Source organism: Trematomus bernacchii, unplaced genomic scaffold (assembly GCF_902827165.1).
Source record: "Trematomus bernacchii unplaced genomic scaffold, fTreBer1.1, whole genome shotgun sequence".
Classification (NCBI taxonomy): domain Eukaryota; kingdom Metazoa; phylum Chordata; class Actinopteri; order Perciformes; family Nototheniidae; genus Trematomus; species Trematomus bernacchii.
Genome location: NW_022987899.1, coordinates 5,706,600 through 5,733,502, shown reverse-complemented (window position 1 = coordinate 5,733,502; position 26,903 = coordinate 5,706,600). Strand labels below are relative to the sequence as shown.

The following is a 26,903-nucleotide window of genomic DNA, read 5'->3' as shown; positions in this document are numbered from 1 at the left end:
AGCCGGGTAGACTGAAGCGTGTAGACGGGAGGCATTTCTACCAAGTCAGGACAGACAGCCGGTAAGACACCATTAGATCCATAATGTTGGGTGAGAGCTCCGCAGAGCCACGGTGCGCTAACATGTTTATGTTCTGTTAAATTGTTTGCGTGTGTGCCACGTGTCCTTTTAGAACTCTGCGCGTCATTGGTGATATATCAAGTTTCAATTTGGTGCGCTAATTTTGCAGAACATTCTGAGGAGACTTGACACTTGGAGTGCACAAAAATACACAGATGAAGCAATTCTGGTTCCTCAGGACATGGTTTGTGTTATTTGTATTGTTTCTTAATACCCCCTCATTATGTTACCCTCTGCCTACTGAACTGAGACACACACTCAGTTGCTCATCTTGCTCCCTAAATATCCAATATTTTCTCATTGTGAAAGTTTGATGAATGTTTTTATTATGACTGTTTCTATGCCTATTTATTTTAATCTTCATTCCTTTTATCTAGATCCTCAGTGTTCATGTCCTTTGGCCTTGTTCTCCCGGGCTTTATTTCCTTCTGTAAAACTCTTTGTATCATTGTTAAGAAAACTGCTATATCAATAAAGTTTATCACCAGCCGCAACAGAGTGTAGCTGGTACTGTTTTCACCTTGCGAGTCTTTAATTGTGTCATCAAATAGACACACACACACACTTCAAGCTTTTGACATGATTTGGCGTTGCGCCTGCTTTGAGGCCATTGAAGAGATATCTAGTAACATTTTTATTTTACATCAAAAATAGCTTTTGTGTAGAGAGGATAAAGAGGCATGGAGTTGAAAAGAGCAGAGATGACCGGGAGGGGGAACAAGGGAAAAAAACATAAAACAGAACGAGGAGGTATGAGTCATACAGTAGAAGCTCTCCAGCATAAACCAAACAAAAAAACATCAATTTATGAAAGGCTGACATATTGTTTTACTCTGCAGGCACGCTCTCCTGTCGACACAGTGGACCACGAATCATATTATGATGGTGACGGAAAAAACCCTTTCATGAGTACCAGCAGCAACACTCATTAATCACTGCATTTAGGTGAAAACATAGGGGTTCCTCGCTCAGCTGCTGTGTGCGTTTCATTGATTAGATTGGGTTTGAAAAGGTTTAATGACATTTTCTCAACCCATTGAACACACTAGACTGCTGGAGAATCATGAACATTGGAATGTAAATAAAGTGTTCACTTACCCCGTTGTTGGGCCCCATGTGTTGCTCAGCTATCCCCAGGAAGTTCTGCAGAGGAGTCTTCCCACCTGTGACACACAGCAGTGATGAGTTAGACTGAGGTTAAACTGTCCTGTTAGTCTTATGAACTGTCACTGCAGAGCAACCAAAGCTTCTGTTGATGCTTGTTTATCAGGAGATGATGAAGCATGCACTCATAAATCTCTATAGTTGGATCTGTGGTGCCTTTCGCTCTGCAATGGTTTACTCAAGATAACTTTTCATCAACCTTGAGCCAGAATACAATGAGGAAAACCACACAGTACTGAACAGGATTTAACTGAAGTGAATTCAGCTCTTAAGCAGATGGATCCTGAGTCCTGCATCCTGAGTCCTGGACTTCGAGTCGTGGCTGAACCTGTCTCTGTGGTCCTGCCTGACTCTCATCATACTACTTCCCTGATGGCTCCCACAGGTTTGTTGGATTCATCTTCTTATTATAGACACATGTATTTCCTAACATTTGGACTACCAATGCTGTAAATGTATTATCTTTTCAATTCACACACGGCATCTATTGCACGTCTGTCCGTCCTGGGAGAGGGATTCCTCCTCTGTTGCTCTCCCTGAGGTTTCTCCCATTTTACCCTTTAAACTGTGGGGTTTCTTTGGAAGTTTTTCCTTGTACGATGGTCAATCCGTGCCTCCCCTGCCTGCACGTTGCTGACGCACACAGCTGCAGACTCTCTGCACGGAGGAGCGGGCGATGCTGCTCCTCCAAGGAAGAGACACACGTTCACTAAGCCGAACAAACTATATCCGGTCACAGTGATCTGCTACATTAAAGTAAAGTCAACACATATCGACCCTATAGTCTTTTGTAAACATATGACAAATGTGCAAGGGTGATGTGGTCAGAGCATCGTCCTATGTGCCGGGGCTTAGCCCCGGACAGCCCCAGCCCAATTTAACCCCTGTGTATGACCTGTAGTATATGGTGGCTAATGGTGTATTGAGTATTACAGTTAATTACTTCAGTAAAAGTTAGATGTTAGATGTGTGTAAGAGGCTTAACAACCTGCTTTTGCTCCTAAACTAAGTTAAAAACATATTAATGATATCATTTTAATTTGAATAATGTTTCATCAAGAATCTAGCTTTAAAAAACTCAGCCAATCTGCTTCATAAGGCCTGTGTGGGTGTCGTTGGACTGAGAGTGAAAACCCACCAACTGTCACCATTTTGATTCATATGTAATGCATTCTGATTGTTTCTTGAAATTACTTTGACTTACTCTGACTTTGACTGAGCCCCTGCCTACTTCAAGTACAATCTGTCCTGTGAAACCTAAGCTAAACAGCTGTTACTCTCAGAAAATGATGTGTTTGTGTCGGATCCCATCAATGATAGTAATGGTTGATTGAGAGCAAACCATTTCAGGCCCATACTTTGAAGGAACTCTTTGTTTTAGAGCGCCATGGGAATACTAGCAGCTGCTGCTCATTGAGATATAAGAGAGATATGAGCAGCAAAGAAAAGCTTGTTAGTGTGTGGCATGTACTTTCAGACAGAACTGATGTGCGTCGGTCCTCAATAACCAGAAACTGACTGAGGGCTAAAAGCAAAGCAAAGATCCATCTGTTACCCGTAATGACAGCGCTGTTGTGGTGTGGTTGGTCGTGTCCATATTTTGGATCTGTCTCAAGATACAGTATGTGTCCCTCTTAGGATATATATCACTCTCAAAGTATTCGACAGTTTTGACAAAATGCTGTACAAGAGAAGAGCAAATGGAGTGAGTGACTCATCCTGGAGTCCTTTCCGTCCTGCATATTGGCGTGCAGATGGCGATGGTGACCCGGGAGACTCGAGCCCTCAGAGGAACATTTGATGGTTGATACTTGCCGACAGCGACAGTCCGGGGAGAGAAGACGGCTAATCCTGTTTGATTTATGATGTGAACCAGAAAACAAGACGGAGCCACAGAGCAAACGTTACAGGCTGTTAGCCGGAGCCTCGGGTGATCTCATCGAGCTCAGGTGAGAGGGATTACTCATCAGCGACTCTTTTATCACACAGGGCACAGAGGGGATAATGGAGAAATGCAGCTGCTGCAGCTGTAATGCACCTGCACATGATAAACACCTCATGGACAAATAGATGCCGGTGTCCGAGGCACTGCAGTACGACTTACCTTTTGTTTTGTTCTTGTTCTGGTCTGACAGATGGTCAGTTCTGGTCCTGGTGATAAGCTCCACGTTGGATGCTGCGTACACCTGAAATAGGAAGAGACAATTTACTAGTGCTCTGTTGTTAAGGCCCCACTGCTGTATGTACAGTATGATTACAAAAATAACAATAATAATAATAAAGTTGAATGAAATGAAGACAAAGATAGAAGAGGAACTTGGTGAAATATTTCAGAGGAACCAATGGGGAATCAAATGATATAAAATATGAATAGTAATACAAAAATATGATAAAAACTAAAAGTAATAATAATAATAATAATAATAAACAACAATAATAATAAATTAATAATAATAATAATAATAATCAACAATAATAATACATAATAATAATGTACTATTTATTTCTTTAAATATTTTTTCATCTGGCCATATCAAAACAATGTGTAAAAGTATTAAAGGGGAAACTATTTTCTCTTCCTTGAACTTGGCTTGCAGAATGCTGAATGCAGCCAAATACACACATTAGCATAAAGCATTGTTATTGCACCATTTGAGGGAATATTTAATGTTTGTTATTTTGTTATGGACTGTGCAGCACACCACTTTGTTTGCCAAAAGGTCAAGACAAATAAATGCACAGTGTTTAAGAGGATGCAGGGTCTCCACAAAAAGGGATATTAAAGTTACATTGATGGTGGCAAAGAGCAGATAATGTAAACAAAACGGAAAAAAAGAACTCAAAAGACTTACTGACTTATTCTTTTGTTTTCTTGATTACTTATTCAGAATATTTTAATGTTAGAGTACTTTCAGTTTTACTGCATAAATTGGCCACTGAGAAAACAAATGTATGAAACATTTACAAAACAACCCAATTTCACACCCTTTGTTCCTCGTCTGCTTGATACATGACAACAATTACAAGGCGTTGTTCACAGCAGAATACTGGCATTCCCCACTAGTTACAACAAAAAAGGAACTGCACATAAAATATTGAGCAGGCTAACAGATTCAGAGTTTACACTGGGCCACGGACAAATGGAAGGAAGTGCTAAAATTGGTCAGCGGGAGAGCAGCTCAACAGGAAGTGTCTGTTTATGTTTGTAGCTCTAAATCAATGATGCAGAAAAAAATATGCTTTTTAGGCCAGCAGTGTTTTAATGTATAAAGTGCTTAGTGACAGATGGTCCTGAGTGTCTGACACACGATTCCACCAGGGGGTCAAAAAACAACAAATGGGGTCAAGGTAATGCATGTGGCTGCAAAATAGATGGATTTCGTTTTTTTTTACTTTATTTGATACGCCATCTGGTCTTTAATGTGCTGATGATTTATTCCTCATGTGAGAGTAAAGAATCCTGGAAGAGAACTTAATCCATCACTATTTAAAAATCTTTTTATAATAACCTTGAGAGTGATTCTTTTTGGAAATTGAACTCTTCAAGTGAAGTGGACTTTCAGGAAATATTAAACTGAGCTCCGACAGCGGTGGTTTCTCTGGATAGTGTGAGAGATCAGTATTTCTAACCTTGGCTTCATATCCATTCACCGTCTCAGTCTTCTCGCTCCTCCAGCCTAATATTCCCGTCTTGTTCCTGAAACAGAGATTCAACACATCAGTTATCTTGTGGTCTCCACTTTTACTTATCATACAGTTAAACCACACTTGCTGTAGATTATTGGCTGACCCATGCAAATCTGCATATATGTAATCAGAGGAAATCACAAATACAGGTGACGTTGCAAATCACAGGCTTTGTTTTTTCCCATGATTTACAGCCTGAAAACACTGCTGCCTCTGTCCTTGTTTGTCGTCTGTGAAGATCAGCAGTTCAGCGTGCAATTAGGAAGTCTGCTCCGAAGTTAGTGAGGCATATCCCATCTTCAAGATCTATTCCCTTCACCGAACTCCTTCAGTAGCGGATTTCAGTCAGAGACATTAGGTACAGACATTATGTTCCCTCAGGATGAATTGCAGTGACTCTGACATATCATAGCACCATAATCAGGTATCATTTCAAATGTGTCCGATACTTTGGTTTATGACCAAAATGCTATCTTGTCGCCAGAGAAAACTTCTTGGGAAGCTAATAATGCTTTCAATGTCAAATAGCGTTTCCATCAGCCTTGGCTGTAGCGAAATATAGGGTTTTGTTCTAATTAGCAAATGATAGCATGCTAAAATGCTATGGTAATATGGTGTTAGTATGCTAACTTGTGAAGGTAAGATACAAGCTTACATTAGAATACACACTGACGTTAGCATTTAGCAGAAAGCACTGATGTGCCTAAATAAAGTCTGATACAGACTATGACATGACTAGATATGGGCAACTGTGCATCGGGGGGACAATCGGGACCATCCCAAACCGATGGTCAGTGGTTCAATCTCACCACTGCAGTCTCTAGTCGAAGTGTCCTTGGGCAAGATAATGTACCTACAATCAAATTGCAGGCTTCTTGAAGTGTATAAGTCGCTTTGGATAAACTGCTAAATGACATGTGATGTAATGTGTAGCCTTTGTCTTGTTCTCCAACCAATTCAATGTCAGACAAAGTTACGTCCCTGTCTGAACGTTGACGTTATACTGTATTAGCTCAATTACTGGGCATTGACTCATTGAGTAAACTTTGTACTCTTTAACCTGGCCCTTAAAAAAAGCCAAACTGCGCAGCTGTTTTTCTGCTTGGCTGCACATAGACCTATTAACTCCAGGTGGATGTCCTGTCCGTGGTGCTTGACAAAGTGGCTGCTCTAAAGCATCATAAATACATTATTGGCATGTAGACAGGAGTGCTGAGCAGGGAAAATGCTCAGAGGTGACACTGAAGTACAAGTCTGACAGCAGGATGATTACCCCCCCCCCCCCACACACACACCCCCAACACCACCTCTCCCTGCTAACTTCTCTCTGTCCTCCAGTCTTCTTGCTTTTTCTCTGTTAACACTCACTTCCTTTCAGCTCAACTCTTTCCATTATCCACCTATCTATCACGGTCTCCCTGCTGTCAATTCCTTTTCTCCTCTTTTCTCCAAAACTATTGATTCTCCCTGTTTTACCAACCATATTGTACTTTGTCCCCCATTGTCTCATTTATCTTTCTCTTCCTGATTCTCTCAGTGTATTGTATATTACCCCTCATTTCTCTCTGTCCCACCCCCTTTCTTTTATTTATCAATGTTCCTATCCTGCTCCATACTTTTTTGTATTTCTTCCCTCCTTTCTCACCTCTCTTTCTGTCTGTCACATCAGTTTTATCTCACCACCTCACTACAATCATTGTTTCCTCTATGCCTCTGATTGGCCCAAATGTTCTCAATATATTCTCCCCTCCTTTACACTTCATTCCAATTCTGCGTCGTTGTCACTCTGTGTGAAACTGATCGGTAAAAGGGTACCGTCAGCATAATAAAATGTTCCTTCATTGACTGAACAAAATCCAATGTTATTCTCCTCCATTCGTCTCTCGGTCAGGTTATGTCTGATTCTTCCATTGTTTCTCGTTCTGCTATCTGGCTCTCAATCTGTCATCAATGCATCTGACTTCCAGTGTGGTGTTGAGCATTATGAAGTGGCCTCAGTCAGATTCACACAGCCTAAAGCTTATTTGTACCTCACAACCTCCACAACTACTGGCACATTTCTTTAAAAAAAAATTGCAAAATAAGCTCACATAAAAAATCAATTATGAATGACTTTTCGTAAAGGAAACCAATGTAACTTCCTCCTGTACTGATATACAGTCTATAATACTGCTGGGACGTTAGTATTTTCCTACTTTTCATGAAATGCTTTTTGACAGCCACCAGAGAACGGGCATGAACTTGTTCCACTGCTGTGAGACACCAACAGTGAAATAAATTCCACAACAAAAGAGTGATTTTCTCCTCTCAGAAAAAAAGAAGCCAGCTTTCAGAGCAGAGAATGTCCCGAAGCTGAATTACATTGTGTTGTACAGAGGCTAAAATCACATTATCAAATTTTGCAGCAAAACATGACAAATACAGCTTGAAATCTGACTTCATTTTTTACTTGAAATGGAATTGGTTTGGGTCGAGAGGAAGATTTCTGTACCACTGGACTATACATTCACATATTCATATTCTGTGTGTGTGTCAGGTTTGCGTCTGACCTCTCGAAGGCGATGTTGCGGGTGTCCAGCTGGGTGGTGACCACGGGGGCCGACAGCCTGGCTGCGACCTGCTCGTCGCTGGGCTGCATCGCCCCCAGAAGGCCCAAACCTGCGTCGTTGCTGCTGCAAGCGCCGCCGTTCCCCCGGCCGGGTGAGAGCGCCGCCAGAGACGAGACGCACAAGGTCTCGCAGAAGACAAGCTGCCTGTCATGGTCGACCTCCATCACCTCTGCGCTGGAGTCTGAGAGGAAAGCGGGGGACAGACAGGAAGAGGAAAAACAAGGACGATGTTAAGTGAGCATAAGAGGCAGATTCAAAATGGACAGTGGGGACGTATTGCAATACAATGCGAAAAATGTGACTGCAGCACATATGGAAGGAAAAGTAAAAAAAATATCATGATTTCCAGAGAGTGTGTTTGTGTGCGCGCAGTGGGACAGAGAAAAAGAAAGAGCAAATTAAAGAATATTGTGAAGGGATTTAAAAAGGTCCAGGGGAAGAAGAGGAGAATTTCAAAGTGATGAGAGAAATAAAGACAGAAACAAAAGAGGAACATGGCGAAATAATGCGGAGGAGCCAATGGTGAATCAAATGCGTGGAAACAGCTGTGCGATGAGGCTATAAAAAGGCAGGCGGAGAAAGGTGCAGGTGTGTCTCTGTGTGAATATTTGCTCCATCCCACATTCATTTCATGAACCCTGAGTGGTTCTTAAATACGGGAATGTGTTATTTAAAATTCAGTGTATTGAAGTGAATTCAGATGATCCTGGAGGCTTGTTTTCTACAATATTACACAATTGTGATCATAATCCTTCTGCTCAATATGACTTCAATAGCTACAGCAGACTAAGGATATTACACCACATTTTTGTCGTGAAAGCAGGGTTATTTCATTATACAAATGCAAATGTGAAAGGAAAAGCAGAGGAGAACAGGATGATAGAAAGGGAGTAGAAAAGAAGATGAAGTGGCCCAGCCAAAGACAGAGAAACAACACACATGCCTATTAAATAACCCAATGCACAATTTGGTAGGTCAAGCGACTAAGTTATTTCCCAGAGTCTTAAGAAAAGAGTTTGTTTCCTAAAATGTTCCTTTAAAATAGTGTGACAGTTCAGCCAGTATTGTTTTGATTGCTGTATTGTATTAAATACTTAAAGATCCGTTTATACATGCTTTTTTTAACCTCTGACCTAGTCCCTTGAAGATGAAGCTCCGGTTTCCTCTCTGCCAGGTCATCTGTTCAAAGCCCATCAGCGTGGTGTCGACGCGGAGACACTGACCGCTCTTCCAAACTCTGTAGGTGTCGCTGGGGCAGATACGAGACACCAGGGGCACTAAGGAATAAAACAGACACTCTTTTAATCAAACTGTGCCATTTCCAATGAATTTGTGCAGAATGAAGTGCCAGAGATATCTTTCTAGTGTTTTTATGTTGGCAGTTTTCGAGCTCTGTGCTACATTTCAGCATTTGGTTGTAACAACACTTAAAGTGGACCTATCATGATATTTTTAGGCAATAGCATAGGTCTCAGATATATAAAAAATATATAAAAAACATGTCTATGAAGTGTTTGGCTCAAAATACCAAACAGATCACCCATTCTAGCTATGCCTCATATCCCTCTATTTCACTTCCTGTTTCAAAAGTGCTGATTTGGGGTATAAAGCTTTAAGAAATTGATAAAAAAAAAGGAGGGGGCTGAGCTCATGCGGGAGATTCTACCGGCAGATACTGCCGTGATGAAACGGCATATCATGGATTATCATGGATTATTTCTGAAACAGTATGGAGCTCAAAGGTTTTCTCTCTTGCCGGTTATACCACAAGGTGAGTTCCTTTTTATATCCAGCTTCTTCACACACATGCTCTCCAGCACAGGTTAGCTCTGAGTGTTAGCGATGCTAATGTAAACATGCACCGACCATATTACATCCAAAACAATCGGGCATTGTTTCTGATAGCAACATTTCTGATAGGGCCGTGGGTGTAAAGCCAGCCTACATTTCCGATATTACGTCATATCGGACGCAAATCTGGATCAGCTCCGTTGTAGCCCCGTTTTTAGAGATTTGGGTACGGAGGAAAAGAGAGAGGGTTTTATTTCTGACGCTGCGTGAGTTCCCTGACACACTGGGGACACATATTTATAAAAGACATCAAAAAGTGCATTTTGCATGATAGGTCCCCTTTAAGATAAAAAGCACACACTGTTTAACTCGAAGCCTCACGTACGTTCTGCTGTGCAGAAAGTGTGTGATCAGTGCCGAGTAAAACCGGAAGAAACAGGCCCAGAGGGAGACGATAACGTGATTATTTCTGACTCGTCGGTACTGTTCTGCTTTACCGAGTGGAATGAAAGACTGGACTCACCCCAGCTGGTAAACTCCCATTTCATCTCCACGTAGAAATCCTGGGCCTGAACAGGAAGAGAGATAAACAGAGGACGATAAATGAGACAGCAGCAGGCATTGATAGAGAGAATAGATAGAGAAAGTTGGGGAGATTGAAAATGATTAATTTAAAGATTGATAGACAGAAAGAGAGGCGAATAGCAACGCAGAGGCAAAGCAGTGATGCTTCCTCATTGTCTGCTCCAAAGATGGGGGGACTGGCAAAGAGAAGTGGTTGTGAATGTGCGGGTTAATTATAGAAGTGACGGATGGAGGGTTGGAGGGGAGAGTGATGTGAATGGGAGCAGCAGCAGATAGAAGAACGGTGTGGGATGTTTGCAAGTGCTTGTGTGGTTGAGAGTGAGCACTCTGTCAGATTGTGAGGGTATTGTGTCTACCATGTGAGTGGGAGAGAATGAGTGTGTGGGATTCTGTATGTGTGTGTGTGTGTGTGTGTGTGCGTGTGTGTGTGTGTGTGTGTGTGTGTATTTCGGAGAGCCAGCTGGAGCAGATACACAGGGAGACAGGCTGTGTGAAGGCAGTTCCCTCCATCTCTGCTCTCTGCATCCTCTACTACTGCAACACCATCTGCTGCACCTCAACACTTTACTATCAGGATTATATTGTGTATATTTTACCAGTCTCAGCTTTCCAATGGCTGCTAATGTGTCTTTAAGCATTGCACTTCTTACCCCTTTAGGGGAAAACTCAATTTATTTAGAGGGTTTTGCCTTGTATTTCCCTTGTTGGGAAGTAAACAAAGTTATAAATACCTTCAAACAAAATGTGAATATTTTATCATGAAACAAAGATAAATATCAAAAAGAATAATCTACATTTCAAATTAATGCATCTCTGCTTACAAGCCTCCCCATGTGTCTTTGTATGTTGATTTCAATTTTATTCTAATGTATGTGCTTCTTCACACTGAACACGCTTGTTTGTGTGAATGTTGTTTTATCATGGGAGTATATTTTTCCATGTTAGCATCAAAGTCTATGTCTGTGTGTGTGTGTGTGTGTGTGTGTGTGTGTGTGTGTGTGTGTGTGTGTGTGTGTGTGTGTGTGTGTGTGTGTGTGTGTGTGTGTGTGTGTGTGTGTGTGTGTGTGTGTTTTTGTGAAATCCCACTTGGCGCAGACGCTCCAGCAGGACGGGGATGCCTGCCAGTCTCTTGGCAGTCCTCTGGTAGTCACGGTAACGAAGCACGAGACGCACCAACTCCGGATCTTTTGTGCTCACCGCCTCCTGAAGAACTGAGAGAGAGAGCGAGAGACGGAGAATAAAACAGAGCCCATCACTCAGACCTCATCCAAAATGTATGTGCATGAGCGATTTAAAGGAGGGAAGAAAGAATTGCCAAAACTGAAGTAGGCCAGAAGGAAAAGCCGGTACGACAAATTACTGCAGCTTGCCAATCATTCATCGGACGGGCACTTTGCTGTTAATCTCACAGGCTGTTCCACGCTTGAACAGTTGTGTAACAATTCCCTTTCTACTCCTTTAACAGAAAACATGTTAGAACACACAGTTAAAACAAACCACTCGTGCTTTTTCACCTACGGACACACTTCAGAGTAATTAGATTAGGTGTTACAATAGATACTTTTTCTACATAACCCCAGACTTCCAGAACGATCACGACCATACCAAACATTTCAATTTATAGTGCTACATTTCATCACCATTAACAGAAAACACTTCACACAAACCTAGAGGTGACTGACAGCAAGCATTAACAAGCCTAAGAATGGCGGGGAAGATATTGGACTAACAATACAGGGTGTTAAATCAGCCAATATGATTTCAAGGTTAAACATTTATTGATTTCACGCTCCATTAGTCACCCATTGCTAGACCGCCAAACTGCATTTACACAGCGCCAGCCAGCAGATAAGAGGAGTCTGGCAGAAGCTGTTCTTCGAGAGAGGTGATGAGGAAAAGCGTCATGATTTGTGAGTATTTATAAAAACAACAGAGGACAAACAAACCTTATGCCAATATTAAATATGCATTATGTATTATCATATTTTTGGCAGGGGTTGCAACCAAAACAGTGCTTTTTACTGAACATTTGCTGATCATTGGTATATTTGGTTTGTACTGCAGGAGACAACTGTGCTTGACTTGTTAAACTCTTCTGGTCTAAATACATGCAAGAATGTTCTTTACAATTGAACATTTTCTGGACATATTCTCTGCATAATAATAAACACAGTAAAATAACCAAGCATCATATTTTCCCTTTCTGAAGCAACTCAATATCGCTTTTAATTCCCCTTTTGGATATCTAAGCATTTTAACATCACTAAATGCCAATAATAAAAACATGAGGGTACACACATTCAAAGAATATCAGTAGCTACTTGCTTCCTTCCTGATGTATTTGGTTGTTACTACTAAGGATTAAAAAATTATAATATATAATTAAAAAAAGAAATCTTACTATCTATACAACTTTTCCACACTTAAATTATATATAAAAGACTCATAATGCCTAAAGAAATACCACATTTTTAGGCTGGATTGTCTAAATTCTATGTTTTATCTGACACATTAAGGATTGCACTTCTTCACAATTCCAACTATAGCTAGCTTTCACGTTTATTTGTGATGATATAAATATATAAAAATAGTTAAAACCCATTTCATTTGTATCCTCTAATGAAGGCAAAATGGTTCATGTGGACATAAGCTGTTAGATATAAATTACCCACTGTATTCACCACGGTCTTATTGTTTACTATAATTATAACGCACTGTCATAAAAACGTTGACAATTACATATTATTTATAAAATGCTGAATTTAGTTCACCAGGATCATACTGACTCACCGGTCCATCCGTTGCGGTTCTCCTTGCTGACGTCAGCTCCGTGCTGCAGCAGGATCCTGGCACAGTCCAGGTGGCCCAGTGTGACCGCCAGGTGGAGAGGGGTCCGGCCCCGAGGGTCCAGAAGCTCTAAATCTGTCTGTCAGGACGAAGAGGGGGGGGGGGGGGAAGGAAGAACAAGGAGAGAAAGAGACAGAAAGGAGAGTGTAAGGGAGGGGAATGAGAACATTGGGGTTAATTGTGTTTATTTTTAGTTCTCTCTATCTCAGACGGAGAGTGCAATATATACTTCCACCTTTAATACTATTGCCTGGCTGCTATCTCACAACTGTTACTGGTACTGGATGTATATTTTGTAAATTGAAAATTGCGTAACTTCTACTTCTACAGTATATTAAGCTATCTTTGGCTCTTTACTTGCTGTGACAATGTAAACGTCCCCTCTGTGGGACGAATAAAGGTATTTTGATTCTGAGAGGAGAGATAAACAGAAAACCATAATAGAGACACAAGTGTGAATGTGTTGACTGGAGATGGAAAGAGACACAGTGACAGGTGCTAATATATCTGTCAGCACTTCAACATGGCACGGTGCTACATTCCTGCACTTATTTGTGGGTGGATTGGGTCTGGCTAAAAACAAAAAAGACTATCTGCTTCACACTTATAGCTTTTAATCAGTCTCTGTCTTGCATTCTTAAAATAATATCAAAGAAGATAATCAGTTTGAATATTTGGCAGGAGAATGTGACAGGTTAAGTAAATATGGAAGACAAATGTCAATCATTCATGCCCTGGAGTTAGCATCTTTGTTACCCCAGATACATGCTGTTCTTTCTAAACATGTAACTGTCTGACAACAACATTGATGAACATGAAGTTTAATTAATGCTTAAGGCGTCATTTCAGCTCACAGCTGCACTCTGTATTTAGAAGCATGTCAACAAGACGTCATTTATCAGGGCTATTACATAACTGTCGGACATATGGGGGAGGCGTGTGGCGCGTGTGCGTAGGTGTTCAGATCAGGGGGTCACAGGTTCAAACCCCACGGCAGTCAGCATGTCGTTGTGTCCCTGGGCAAGACACTTCACCCCAAATTGCTCCTGTGGGGATTGTCCACAGTATTGAGTATGTAAGTCGCTTTGGATAAAAGCGTCTAACAAGTAACATGTAATGTAATAACATATCAATCATACTATTGCTTTGAATTAAACATAATCATTGCAGGGGGGTAAACCTTATAGATATAAAAAAAGAGCTGTTCAGTCTTGATGCTTGGCTTAATCGCTGGCAGTAGTTCCATATTAAGTTTACAGAGATAAAAGTAATACTATCGCCTGAGAAAGCATTATATTCAGAGAGACGTATAATTGTTTAAATGATCAAGTATAACTGAAATGTATGTGAAGGGGAAAACTGAATAAATATTGATCCATTATTGGAAAGTATCGGTCTAACGCAGGTATTGATGTGCTCACTGGACCATTAAACTTGACACGTTGACTGGACTAACTTGTTATTGGCACCTCTGACACAGATTGTATGCAGTATATAGACAGGGTAACATGTCATTATTGATCAGGTTGACTGAGAATCTTTTTCACACAGAAATCATTGACCAGGTTGCAATGGTCAATACACATTGTGTTGCTTGTACACCAGATGATATATTTGTTTTTAACCACCCATTCCTCTCTCTGTTCATTCTCCAGGCTGCTCTTTGCACCACGGTGTTCATGTGCCTCTCTGCATTGTGCTGAACTGATATCAGATCTGCCATCCAATTCAACAATTGCTGACAGCCCATCATTCAGGCTGCTGGCTGATCCAAGGTCAGTTCTGTCAGTCTGCTGCAGGCTTGAATTCTAATTAAGGATTACCTTGCAGTATAGGTTTAACCTTTCTCACAATCAGCACTCTAAGCTCGAGGAAGCTGTGGACAATGCTCTCTAGGAATATTGGAAGAACATTGCGAGGGTTTGAGTTTTTGTATGTTTATAATATTAATATCAGATATATCAGATATAAAGTAGGTGAACTCAGGGGAGAGGCATGTGTTCTATTGATCCATAAATCCCTAAATCAGAGCAAAGGAGGGAGGAGATGTTTTAAAGGTGAATTTTCAGGCAACTTGGAATACACCAACAGTTCATAAAAACAACTGGTGTCTACTGTCTAATGCAGGTTAGCCGTTTGTCTCAGATTACATGTTGTGAGTGGAGTCAGAAATACACAGCAGATACATTATCAGTCACTAATGCATGTTTAGGTTATTTGCAAGGGAAATGAGGAAAAACGCATGGGATACACACAAACATCAAAGAGCATATGAATGCAAATTGCAGACACACATACACGGAGAAACGCTCAAACACATACAAGGACACTCACATGCTCTTACAATGTTTAAATGGATTGAGTTTAGCAAAACTTAACTCAATAATGAGAACATGATATGATGTGTGCTAATGGGTGCAATATCTCTGTACGATCTTTAACTATCCACTCCCGGGATAACAGCTCTTTGCTATCCAAATAAAGCAGCCTTGTAGAAAAAGAGTAAAGATTGAGGGGGGTATTGTGGCATGACACATTTATATTGAAGGAAACAGCCTGTCAGCATCAACTGTAACATGTAAGTGAGAAAAAGAAAAGAGCGACAGATTGCTGTTGCAAGTGATGGCTATGGAAATAAAGATATGGGGAGGGGAGAGGAGAGAGAACAGATGGAGGAAGAGAGTTAGAAAACGAGGAGGAAGAGAGCGGAGCTGAAGGAGACAACAACATGAGGAAGTCCCTCTGGAGCCGTGGAGACTGGGGAATAGATGGTGGGAGCGTCATAGCAACCCAAGGGGAAGAAAGAGAGCATCCACCTTTGTTAGAGTGTGCTGGATAACAAACAAGGTGCAGATACAGCCACTTACAGTGCTGTGTGTGTTTGTGCATGTGTAACACACAAGCAGTGTCTGCAGACCACATGTGCTTGGGCAGCATCAAATGTGAAGAGCTGTCATGTCACTGAAAGATAATCTAAAGTAAGGTGTCAATCATTTTTCAAACAACAAAAGAGACTGCCGAGCAAAAACCCACAATGTACCCTTGGAAACAATTCACGCCCAAATGAAAGTATATTTTGGAAAGAAACTATTCACATTATGGTGTAAGCCAGGGGCGGACTGGGACAAAAAAACAGCTCTGGAATCTCACCCAGACCAGCCCACGTGAATTGTCAACGGGGGGGGGGGGGGGGAGCTAGCGACATGTCAACGGGGGGGAACCTCGCTGCGGGGAACGGGCGGACCTCTGTCGGGGAACATAACAAATTAAGGGCGGGGCCGGCCATCAGCAAATTGCGCCCTTGACGACCGGCCGTTCTGTGATTCTCCAGATTCTACAGATGGCCAGTCCGCCCTGTAAGCATATGAAAGAGAGAAAGAAGAGAGACTGGAACAAAGCTGATTTTACAATGAATATAGATGAGAGGAGGAACATCGCTCTTCATTCATTTCATTTTTTTTGATGGCACTTATACTGTCACAGCTGCCTTTCATCCGTTGCTCCCACTTAAAGTGTTTGCATGTAATGTTGGTGATTATCAGTTTAATCCTATTTTACAGCTGTACTCCATTTATTTGAATTCATTTAGGGTGAAACGCTGAATAAAGACAAGGGAGCTGCAGCCTAAACACAAACATGCGGTAAAGACTGAAAGAGAGGGATGGCAAATCAAGAAAGAATAGCGGTAAGGTAAGTCAAGTAATTTGATTTATACAGCGCCAAATCATAACAGATGTTATTTCAAGACATTATTTTCCTTAAGAGCAGGTCTAGACCGTTCTCTTTAATATACAGAGGCCCAACATAACATTCCCCCATGAACAAGCATTATAAGGGAGAAAAGGGATATGTGAAATATAACACAGGATGACAGGGAAACACTGGGGCAATCCACTGAAGCTGCTTTCCCTCTGCTCATCTATGATGTAACTCCTGTCTTGGTAAAAGCATGATTTACAAAAAGCAAGAAGAGAAGAATATATTTCTGCTTGGCTCCTCGGTGATGAATTACATCACTAGGCACGCATTATTATTTGCTGCATCCATTATCTTCAATGCGAGTCTTTGTAAGTAAGCCTGTCAAATGAAAGCCTGTAATGTTGAGTGCAGTTTGTCGATGCCACTCAAAAAGACCTCATTCATTTTTTTAACCTTCTTCAAAGTCAGACACTTGACTGAGAGCATCATAAACCTCGCCGAGGAGTTTGTCAACACTTCACTGGAATATGAATTGACGAGGCCTCCTCAAGCTGAAATATGGTCTGGAACCAACAACATCTCCATCACTAACGCTCTGTTAGTATTACATTTGCTATGATGACATGTTTGAACACTATCAGAACATAAGTCGGCCTCATTTATAAGCTGTGGTTCATTTGGTCCAATTTGCATCAAACATACTGGGGGAAGTTTGAATTTGGTGGAGTTAACACAGCACACAGAAGCTACAATCTAGACAATTCATATGAAATGAAGTTCAAGAGAGTACAAATGTTGTTCAAGGGAAAAAAGAGGGGAGATGTGGTCAAACAGGGCTGACACACACACACACACACCCACCCACACACACACACACACACACACTTGAGCACCACAGAAAACCACTCAGTCCTCCTATTACTACACACTGACCTGCAGACACACTGACATAATGATCTATTCACAAGAACATTGTTCGGTTCAAAAACAAAACAAAACACACACACACACACACACACACACACACACACACACACACACACACACACACACACACACACACACACACACACACACACACACACACACACACACACACACACACACACACACACACACACACACACACACACACACACACACACACACACACACACACACACACACACACACACACACACACACACGATGACTGAGTTCCCTTTTCCCATTACTGTAACAGAATATGAGCTCTCTGGAGGAAATATGTTGTTTACAACTAATGGGTCATGTTCTCTCTCTCACACAACAACACACACACACACACACACTCATACACACACAAACACACACACTTTTGCCTTGTTTGACTTGTGTGCTTCTGTAGTTAGGGACATTATGTCATCCCTGCTCATCCCTTAGCGGCCACTTCTCACTGAACTATTACATCACTCTGGAGGCCATACAGCGGTCACATAGGTGCTGACACATATTATGTCAGTAAATCCTTTCTGGTGAGCTGAATGTGTTTTTGTTTAATTACCCACTTTATGTTCACCGATTGTCCTATTGGGTTAAATACAAAACGGGTTAATTGACAAAAAAAAGGACATATAATACAATGGCACACTTGATAACAGATGCAAACTAGGACTACATTTGTGATACTTGAGAAAAACATTATTTAGGAGAAAATACGTTTGCTAAAACATTATGCCGTCTTGTTGTATTGGAACGAGAGCAAACATGTTGACCTTTTCCATTTTAAACCATAATCCATATAAGTAAATCAGTAATTATTGTAAAGAGAAACACTGTGCTTCTCCTGCTACTAGAGAACAGCCATTTGACCAGTTGAATTACTTTCTTAACTTCCTTTAAGAGCAATTCTAACCTTTTGCTATACAAGGAAGACAGATCCTCATTAGCATGCCGACACTACCAAGCATTTCGTCTGTTCTGTCGTTCAACAAGAAAAAGGAGAGATTGAGATTCTAGGGTTGTCTTCCCATTAATGGCATGTCAATCTGTTCCATTATGAGTAGAAAATATTCTCGTTATGGTGACATATTTCCATTTAATGCATTTATAATATAACAAGTTGTCAGACTTTTCTCCCTTGAGCAGCTCTACATAACATTTTAACTTGACCTCTATTCGTCTCTTTTACAGTCTTATGCTTTCTACTTCAATTTCTCTCAACCAATATTTTATATTTCTTACAGATGTGTCCCAGATGTTTTTTTACTTTTCAGTTATGTCTCTATCTGTTCCCTCCCTTTTCCCTTTTCCTGTCTCTTCGTAAACACATATCTCTGTTTTATAATCAAATTCTTAGTTTTCCTCTCCTTCCCTCTCTCACTTTAATTTGTTCCCATCTCGCCCTCCCTCAATAGCACGCTCGGTGGAGGTTGCATTATTGATAGGCATCTCTGTGGCATCTGCTCCTTCTCTCTCCCCCTCCCTCCCCCCCTTTCTCCCTCGCTCAGTGTGTGCTTGGCCTGATGCAGCTTGGCAGGTACTTAGGACAACATCAATCTTTCATACATACACCACACACACACACACACAAAACTGTGCATATAGCAGCTTTGCCCAAATGTTTGAGCGCAGGAGCAGAGGGTGGTTATGGGAGAGAGGAGTACAAAAATAACTTTTTTCCTCCCCCCCTGCCTGCCGTCTTGCCTCTGTGATTTGACATGCAGGGCAGACTATGACAAACGCTACACTGCCGTGAAACCCTAATCCATTTTCAAAGTGGCACTGTTTTCAGAAATAACCTACCGTAGTGAGCAGAAAAAATGGTGATGATAACCCCAACAGAAGAGTAATAAACCACATCTGAACACAGCCATTCATTCCCCCTGGTGCAGGTGCTTTGGAGCGATGTGAAATCGAGCAGAAATAAGAGCAATTGTACCAAATAGAACGACTAAAACAACCTACATTTCATTCGATAAAATGTCTCTGTATCACAACTCTTATTTCAGTTTACCAGTCACCTTAATCTTGAAGGATAAACAAGCACACAGCGACAAAGACACTTAGAAGCAAAAAGTACAAAGAGTGTGATGTTGATGGAGGTGTCAGAAGCAAAGATAGTGTTTCTCAGATGTTTCTCTGAAGGTGAGGACACCTGTTTGTTGCAGTGTTCTGACTGACCTCCCTAAAATGCAAGAAAAGACATGCCAAGCAACAGAGAGAGAGAGAGAGAATGAGAAAGCACTTGTTCTCTCTCCTCACACTCGCAGAGATGCAGGCACACTCACAGATGGAAAGAGTACATCTTTTTGTTTGAGGCATACAGCGCATACTGTACCAACACTATAAAAGAGCATAATCATATAATGTAGCGGCTGTAGACTACTGGAGTGAAACACCACAGCTGTCTCTTTCTTACTTGTGTGTGTGTGTGTGTGTGTGTGTGTGTGTGTGTGTGTGTGTGTGTGTGTGTGTGTGTGTGTGTGTGTGTGTGTGTGTGTGTGTGTGTGTGTGTGTGTGTGTGTGTGTGGTGTGTGTGTGTGTGTGTGTGGTGTGTGTGTGTGTGTGTGTGTGTGTGTGTGTGTGTGTGTGTGTGTGAATTATGAAGCAATTCCAGGTAAACCCAGTGGTCTGGCAAGAGAAGGCTGCACTAAGGCTCTGCTGATAATGAAGTCTTTTCATTTTCTCAGGGACATTTAGCATTTACCTGGCAGTTCAAATTAAAGGAAAATCATGGCGGCTTGAGATTTATTTGTTTACAATTCATTATCAACTGGACACAAACTGCTTTGGTTAAGGTTAAATGGCTTGTAACAGCATAGCATTTCCCACGGGGGAAAAAAGGAAAAGTCAGTGTATTGATTGAAGATTATTTTCTACACCAAGGTTGAAAATCCATAGTGTTAGAGAAACTTGTACAACACCATAAATTGTTGTAATCTTTCAAAAATAAATAAAAAATAACCCTTAATCACAAGGCTCACCTTCCGGATTAACTTCCTCATGGTCCATATTAGCATTGATATTACTGCACCTGATGCAACCAGCTGAGACTTACGGCTTGCTTTTCCACAAGAGAAGAAAAACTTCAGATTTGGAAAAACAAACCCTCACCTTAATTGCTACTACTGCTGCTAAGACAAGACCACATGAATACAGCTGAGTGCTGCACACTGTAGGTTTCAGGCAAATTATTTTGAGGAAATAGCATTATCTGTGAATATCAGGGAAAACACCTAACTGACTCAATTAGCACTTCACCACTTGGGGCTGCTTTGCTTATCCATATTCACATCATGACTTGTTTACATTATGATGATCTAGAGGGTTAGGGAAACTAGAGAAGGTAAAAGTGGATCCACTGTTAGCCTAAAAGCTGCATTTATTTCAACCGCAATATCCCTTTCCCTTTATGTACTTTACTGTCTTGTCTGTGAATCTCTCTTTCTCTCTGTAATAAGCTTTCAGCAAGTTAACTAAATTTGACCCCAACTCAACTCTCATAGCATCTCTTTGTGGCTTGGCTGCACTGCAATTACGACTTCATCACACTGAGGGAGGTAAGCAGGGTTAGGGTGGGGTTGATGTATTGATGTTGGAGGTAAGGCACCAAGGGAAAGGGGATAAGAACAACTTCATACAGTGGGTTGATGTGATTAGAAGAAACAGGGAGAAGCGGGCTGAAAAGAGAAGAGAAGAGAAGAGATGAAAAGTGCAATTAGATAGCAGATGGTTGGCGTTCAGATTCAGGCCTAGAATGAACGCTGTGAACCATGAGGCTTAATTTATGGCTTTGTTCAATCATGCCAGCAACCCATCATACGATTTTACAATGCTGATTCAACATTCATAGCACCTTGCCGAGAGCATTATAATCAAAAATGCTGGGGTCAGACACAGAGTCACAGAGAGGACAGGAAACATCAACGGAGAAAAAGAGCAGAGATCTGTGTTATTTCCTGCCTTCGTCTCGAGATTGACCATCAATCTCTACATGGATGGACCTGTTCTTTTTCAATCACACTGCACGTTTACGTCTGTTTGCAAGCCAGACTGACTCTGTTCATGGTCAAAGTCTGTCATTATTTCCTGCCCACCTCCTCTCTGCTTCTATACTCTCTGTCTTTGCTCTCTTTATCACCTTGTTGCTGCCTCCACTCCTAATTCAGTCAATGTTGCTTCCTTGCTTTCTCTATTTCACCTCGCCTTTCTCACTGTTAGTTCTCTGCTTAACATCAACATTGTTATTTGACTCTGGTGAAAACAGCTACAAATGTATCTTTCATGACCTCTTTTATCACAGATCGTTTGATATTCTGCCCGTTTTACTACTCCTCTGATCTTTTAGTATCATTCGCTATGTACTTCTCCCTGCGGTCAGCTGTGAGTCCCTGGCATTCATTCAGACACTCCTCCTGTTACTATGTTCAGTGTCCTCTCTGGCTCTGCGATATAACATCGATATCGGATGTACCAATTATTCCACTGTTGCCTGCTGTGGCAGCATTTTTGCTCCCCTCACTCACTACCACATGCAATCTGTTACATGCTGCTTATGGAAGATCTAGTTGTAAACTCTAAATGGAAGAAAAGCAGGCATTTTTAAAAACTACATCAACCAGCCATTCATTTAATTGCTAGAAGGATATACAGTAACAGTGCGATCAGAAACAGTGCCGGATATCTGATTCATGCACATGGTGAATGAAAATAAATTCCATAATTTCACCAAAGGCTGGGAGGGCTTTAAAAACCTTGGATATGGAGATGGTATAGATTTTCTTCCTTTTGCTGGGGCATAAAGCATAGGTGAGTCATATTAAAGGATTCTTCTGCAGCGGACTGAATTCTTCAGAGACCAACCATTGTCATGCAATAACTTGCACAATACTGCCTCTGTTATCTGGGCTGTAACAGAATGGCCATAATGTTATACCCTCATTCCTATCATGTGATATCAGAATTACTAATGTATTTTTATATTAATATGCATATCTAATTATCATATTATTTTTCTCCATCTATGCTTCTCTCATGCTTACAATATAAGTTGCTCACTCTCAGAGCACTAGAATGATCCCATGTGGATATAGGGTTTCATAATGGTTGCTACATTTTAGAAAAATAAAAGGTCAAATAAACAAGAATTGAATTCAAAGTTGTATAAAAATAAGGACTTAAAAATAGAAATGGAAAAAATAGAATGGAAATATTTATGTCATGAGAAATCAAAGTAAATAGGTGTGGATCTCTCTGTTAAAGCATTTTGTAATAAACACTATATAACAAGGTCTGCAAGAACCGGATTTAATATGTCAGCGAAAGAGTCACACTTTGTGTCCATTTCATATGTTCAGCGTGAGATCTCATGTGAAATCAGGAGCAGAGCACATCCTCAAGGCTCCTCTTATCTTAACAACTGGTCAGCACGCGTCTTCCCACACAACGTTGGACACGTGTGAAGACCATTGTGACCCATGGTGAGACCTAACCATGACAAAGTGGAAACCATCTCCTCATAGCTAATCAATTATTTTCACATCACTTTTGACAGTACTAAACATATAGCCACTTTCAACTTCTGCAGCTTGTTAGCTACTAATCACATGTTATCTGGTAGAATATTGCCATAAACAGCATGGTTAAACTAATCCCAATTGACCTTTATTTTTATGTTACTAGCATTTCAATTTTGAGCATTTCAATCTAAGTAAGTGCATGTCAGAAAATGTCCATTGTTAAACACAGCAGACAGGACATAGGGCCTGGACGTATACTTGGCAAGGTAATGTTTGAGTCCAGATTTACTAAAGTAGATATTTTTCAGCTGCAGAGTGATTGACAAAACACATTGGAATGGCAGTTAACAACATTCAACTTCCATCATTTGCCTGCAATGCATCTTGACACCTGTCATCTGTAAAGCTGACAGAAGCTTGGTGCTTTAGCATAATGGTGTGTGCTGTCCGAGGTTAGCAGCACCACAAATAAAGAAAATAGTGAAGTTATGGGATGCTAACATTGTACTAATTGTATTAGTTTAGGAGACGTCATGTAAGATGTCAAATGTTTCAGTATGCAAAAAAGCATTGCGTTTCACAATATATGCAAAACCGATGATGTATTCTTGCGTGAACATACACCCATAAATAAACCCATAAAAACAAACACATGCTTTAATCAAGGGAGCAAAGGATAAAAAGGTTTCAATAGTATAGATTGTGCAGAAGTTCATCCATGAGAGGGAGCCAAGATATAAGAACAAATGTACTAAACTCTTATCAGGTAACTATGGGACAATGCCTGTAAAAATAACTATGGCTAGAACATCTATATACACTGCATGGTTTACACTTTATTTAAATGCCTACATGTAGAGTCCATGTCAAATAAATCAATAAACAGGTGAAGCCTGAAGTTTTCCAATTCTGTTGTTTACAACCTATCTTACCAGAACTTGCTCTGGTCTACCATTATTCACACACAGCTGATAACCGAGGTTAATGATCTAAGTCAAAGAGATTGCCTCTGGAGCCGGCATGCAAAAAAAAAAACAGTCATACTGTAATGGCAGTGGAAGACCCATAATTTGCCTTTGTCCATCTTATCTTGTTAAGCTTGTTTTGACAGCATTATGAGTTTAATTTTTTAAAGGTCAAACCGTGTTCCTACAGATAGTTATCAACATTACAGGGTGTATCAACATGTGTCTGAAATAGTTGGTAGAAACAGATCTACTCCAAGAATCCCAAAACAAATAAGTCTTTATCCGACACAAGCACAAGAGGAGGGTGACTAATCATGCTGATTTTAAGGATCAGCATCAAATCTTTTTGGATGTTGATCACTTTGGTACTTGAGATACAAAAGATTTGTGTTTGTTCTCACCAAAATTAAATGTTGTCTGTCAGCTTAATTTAATAAAAGATCAAATATGATATATAGGTTGAATTTGACAGCAGAGGAACAATTACATTTGCATCATAAAATATTTATAGCAGGGTTCCTAAAAAATAAATACAAATGGGGAAGTGAGGGATGATTTATTGAGTCTCTCCGTGGTATCTGAACACATCAAACGTTTCAGTTTAGAGAACGGAGTATGAAATATTACCTTTGAGTCAATCATTTTATATTTGGTCATATTTTGTCTTTTCCCATCATCAGAAATGATCCACAGCTGAGGCTATTGGGAATTTGATCACTAGTTTTAAAGACATCCTCCATCAACAAAAGTGATGGACCAGTTTTGGATATGACCAGGACTGGAAAACAAATGTAGGGATCGCCGTCTCCTCTGGAGATGTCGAATATGCAGATTTAAATTGTATGTCAATTAATTCAACACTTTTTTAAGCGCTGGAATTGCCCCTGACCACAGCCATTGTTTGAGTCACATCATTGCGTAGATACTGGCTAATAATAAACCATTTAGCATTCAACTTGAACTCATTCCAATTCATTGTTGAGCCAGCATGGTATTATAATTTGTTTCCAACAACGGCAAGGCTTCATAAGTTTAAAGAAAACATAACTGTCTCCTCTGTTTCAAGATCATAAATGCTTCATTTCCATATCCTCTTTCTGACGTTCACTTAAATGCTAAAGGTTAGTCTGTTCTTAGATTCCTTTAGGGTGTATTCAGTATGGCCATTTACCTCCTAATAGTTGTAATTATGGTCAAGAATGTAATGGTACAGTTATACCACATTAGGGTTTGTGGTAAACCAATAGATAACTGCCTTTGGGGCACTTGCTTCAAGGGTTATGCTTTTTTTTTTACCACAAGAAGGTAAGAGTGCATAAGTAAGCATGGTGCATGTGTGGAAGTGTGATGTCTTGAGACTGCTGCATGCATGCACTCAGAAATATGTTTGACAAACTGCAGAAGATCTCTTATATAATGGCAAAGTGCTTCAGTACATTTGCTGAAAAAATACGGAATTTAAATGCATGCTCTTCTTGTCTCACACACACACACACACACACACACACACACAACACACACAACACACACACACACACACACACACACACACACACACACACAAAACACACACACACACACACACACACACACACACACACACACACACACACACACCACACACACACTAGTGTATTTCTTATCATCTCATCGAGTCCCTCCCTCCCCATATGATTAGGTACTCAAATTGTACTGTTAACAAAACATAATGTTACCTGCCTTTGATTATGACAAAGCCCTTCTCTTGAAGTCCAATACAATAGTATAATGATCCCATTACTGTATTTACTGTGGTGGTTGGCAACTGTACGCCCACATGCTCAGTATCTGCATTGTCTCACCCACTCACTAGGTGCTGGTGGGAAGGTAGAGATACAGTTTTGAGTAGATCATGCAATAATGCTGCACAGGCATAAAGCATCTCTGACTGTCACACATACATTTACACACATACACACACTGCAACACTATCAGGGTCACGATCACAGTCATTTGCAGTTGGAATGTTACCAGAAAAAAAAAACTCCAGTCACAACTTCTCATGAATATTAAAATGACAGAGGTGGTACATGTAATAAGCCCCAGTGCAGTAAATAAAAAAAGTCATTTTACATTAATGACAAAAAGGAAATAGTGTGCAAGCAATGCCAGTCTGAGGATGTCTACAAGTGTCCACCTCCATCCCACAGATGACAATTAACTGCGCTATTGACCATGTTCTTGAATGAAGTGCTTCATGGATGGCACCTACACCACCACCTATTCAATCTATATGGACCCACACGCCCATTTAAACGCTTAAACTAAAGACACAGGCCTGCGTCTGTAAGGGGAGATAACCCTCTTTACCGTCTCACCTGCTCGTTCGCTGCCAGCTCTTTCTCCAGCTGTCGGTGTTTGTTGTGCCACACCAAATAGTGGATAGGAAAACGACTCTTCTCCGGAGTTTTCTTTGAAGAAATCATCCTCTGATCATAGTTTGCCTCCTTCTGTTTCTTCTAGATTTGAGCTATACTTTGTTAATATTTATGCTATTTAATCAAACATATCATCCTTTATCGGCGCTGGTGCCCAACGGCAGCCTTACGCGTCAGAAACAGTGAATGACTCCCGGCTTGCTCTGCTAAGAATAAACAGCAAAGCCCCGTGAAAAGCATTTATGGAAATAACCCCGTCGTTTAGCTGTCTCTGTAGATTAGGCTACACCTTCATGTCTTAACCACCCGTTCATCCACCTCTTGCCTCCCTCTCTCTTTCTCCCCTGCCTACTCCAACACATCTATTCTCCTCCTCTCCTCCCATCCGGTGGTGACTGAGAAAGCTGCTGACAAGCTGCAATGAAATGTGCGCAAACTCAGCCAATCCGCTGTCAGGGATGTTGTGATAAACATATGTTTAGTGTTAAAGAAACGCAGAAATTATGCACACATTATTGAAAGGAAGATACCTAGTAT

The 26,903-nt window shown here is 40.8% G+C and overlaps 1 protein-coding gene across 1 annotated transcript in view; it reads right to left on the bottom strand.

Moving 5' to 3' along the window:
- The window catches only part of ankrd13b (ankyrin repeat domain 13B), a 42,150-nt gene extending 15,432 nt beyond the window's left edge, over positions 1-26,718 (bottom strand). The window contains 9 exon segments of the mRNA XM_034114642.1: positions 1,219-1,283; positions 3,389-3,470; positions 4,915-4,981; positions 7,521-7,761; positions 8,714-8,857; positions 9,895-9,940; positions 11,043-11,167; positions 12,747-12,882; positions 26,307-26,718. Coding sequence (XP_033970533.1) covers positions 1,219-1,283; positions 3,389-3,470; positions 4,915-4,981; positions 7,521-7,761; positions 8,714-8,857; positions 9,895-9,940; positions 11,043-11,167; positions 12,747-12,882; positions 26,307-26,414 — 1,014 coding nt within the window. The 5' untranslated portion in view covers positions 26,415-26,718.
- Between the last annotated feature and the right edge of the window lie 185 nt (positions 26,719-26,903).